This window comes from Salvia hispanica, chromosome 5, assembly GCF_023119035.1.
Source record: "Salvia hispanica cultivar TCC Black 2014 chromosome 5, UniMelb_Shisp_WGS_1.0, whole genome shotgun sequence".
NCBI lineage: Eukaryota > Viridiplantae > Streptophyta > Magnoliopsida > Lamiales > Lamiaceae > Salvia > Salvia hispanica.
In genome coordinates this window covers 41002774-41004896 of record NC_062969.1, presented here as the reverse complement: position 1 = coordinate 41004896, position 2123 = coordinate 41002774, and the positions used below count along the sequence as shown (strand labels likewise).

Below are 2123 nucleotides of genomic sequence, written 5' to 3'. Positions count from 1 at the left end.
ATTTAAAGTTTCATCCATTTTCACGACAAAGAGGTAACAAAAAAAAAACATCCCAACAAATATGTGATGGATCATGGGATATTTATCAAAAGTGAAAAATGATACATCAACTTATAAATATAGGAACTAATTAAATATTATGATATACCAATCTAATCAATAGATCCACATGAAATTATAGAGCTGCACATTAAATATGACTAATTAAAATTGACATATAAATTCTGAAACAAACGATATATTGGAACCCTATGAAATACTAATATGTTTTTATCTATAATGTGCATAAACTTTTAAAATAAAATTTATTTACTTATTTTTAAAAAAAAAAAACCTACACCACATTTTGAAGCATCCTATTATTCCTATATATGTATATGGTGAGCTAAAACTTGGCTATATTTTTTTGACCACATACACAATGGGCCGTCGTTCCCAAACCGGCGGTGGAAGAAGCGGAGCACCGAGACTGAGCTCCAAGCTGCAAGGTGAATTTTGAGTGGCAGAATTATTGAATAATCTGCAAAAATAAGGTGCTTGTGGCAATGGTTTTTTCGTCGGGTAAATACAAAATTGCCCTTCATTTTGCCGCACCTGTGTTATAAACAACGTTCATCAAAAGATATATACATTGACGGATCCAAGAATATTTTATCATGGACTAAAGTGTTTCTAAGCTTTTCCAAATAACCTAACTGCTTTTTTTATATACTCCTCTAGTCCTCTTCATTGTCCTTTTACATATATTTTCCGAACTATATTAGTCCTCTAATTACGTATTTTTCATAATACGAAACCCTGGTAACAAAAATTATACTCCTACTTACTATAAATAACGATGAATGATGCCAGCGCGCGTATTTCTCATAATCCAACAACAAAAAACCTCTATCTACTAGAACTATAGTATATGTTAAGATGGTGTGAGATCGTACCATGGAGAGGACAGTAGGAGTGAGTTTATTTTTGTTGGCGTTATTTCGTCGAAGAAAGTATTTTTGAGCATGACTAGCTACTTGTGTAGAAGTTCTTGTGGTTACAAAATTTCTTGAAATTCCTCTCCAATTCCCTTTTCCTAGCTTTTCAAGCCCAACCAGAAATAACCTATGCTCCTCTTCACTCCATGGTATACCTATTCAATAATACTCCTTAAACATAAGTAGATATGTTACATGTGCATATACATATCGAATATAAGCCTGCCTTAACCAAAGTTCAAAATAAACTGTTAGAAGTATTTCACAAACCATAGCATTGCATTAAACATTGTACATACAGTATGATAAAATCATCTCGACCGAAAAAAAAAAGAAAAAAACAGTTTCTTAAAACAACTTTAAATGAAACATAAATCATGGATCAAATAAGCCCTCCTTTCATTTGCTTCTCAAGATTGTGATCACTGATCAGAGAGTAGTTGTGACATAAAAATGTAAATAAATGAAAATAGAGAGACATACCCTTTTTCCTCTGCCCTTGATTGAGTGCTCTAACGTGCTTAAGTTTATCAGAATCTTGGTGGGAAGATGAAATCAGTTCAGTGTTATTATAATTGAAAAGCCCAAATCCATGGTTAGTCGATGGCACTTTTGGTAACTCCACCCCAAAAAGCTTCATAATTTGACCACAATTATTGTCTTGTGTCTTGGATGAATTGTTTCTGCAAGTTCTTGAATTGTGACCTGTTTTCCCACACTTGGAGCATTTCCTCACGCCCATTATCAACTCACCAACTGTGTGTCTGTGTGAGAGAGAGATAGAGGCTGAGGTTATGTGTATTTGTATGTGTGTGTTAAATATATATATATATAGAGAGAGAGAGAGAGTAATAGAGAGAGATGTTGGAGAAAGAAAGAAAGTACGTAAGATATCATGCATATAACTACTAGTTCATTCATTCTTTACCTATACATGGTGATGGGGGCATATATATGAGTGTGCTTGTATTTTGAGTATTTCTGAGGTTTTGAAATAGGTGGGGCTTTGTTAATTAATGCATGTTCTAGTTTAGGTTTATGTAACCAATTTAAAATACTCCATCACCATGCATGCATGATTGATTATGGAGTGAGTATGTTTTGCCACCTAATTTTGGGACAGAGTAGAGATCAGAGAGGTGCATG

General features: G+C 33.6%; 1 protein-coding gene across 1 annotated transcript; it reads right to left on the bottom strand.

The window, feature by feature from the left end:
* Positions 1-316: 316 nt before the first annotated feature.
* Positions 317-1883, bottom strand: LOC125186533 (transcription factor KUA1-like). Its single transcript, XM_048082911.1, has 3 exons — positions 1461-1883; positions 936-1132; positions 317-594 (listed from the first exon to the last, which is right to left on the bottom strand). Exons 1-3 carry the CDS (start codon positions 1876-1878, stop codon positions 397-399), a joined length of 813 nt encoding a protein of 270 aa, XP_047938868.1. The 5' UTR covers positions 1879-1883; the 3' UTR covers positions 317-396.
* Between the last annotated feature and the right edge of the window lie 240 nt (positions 1884-2123).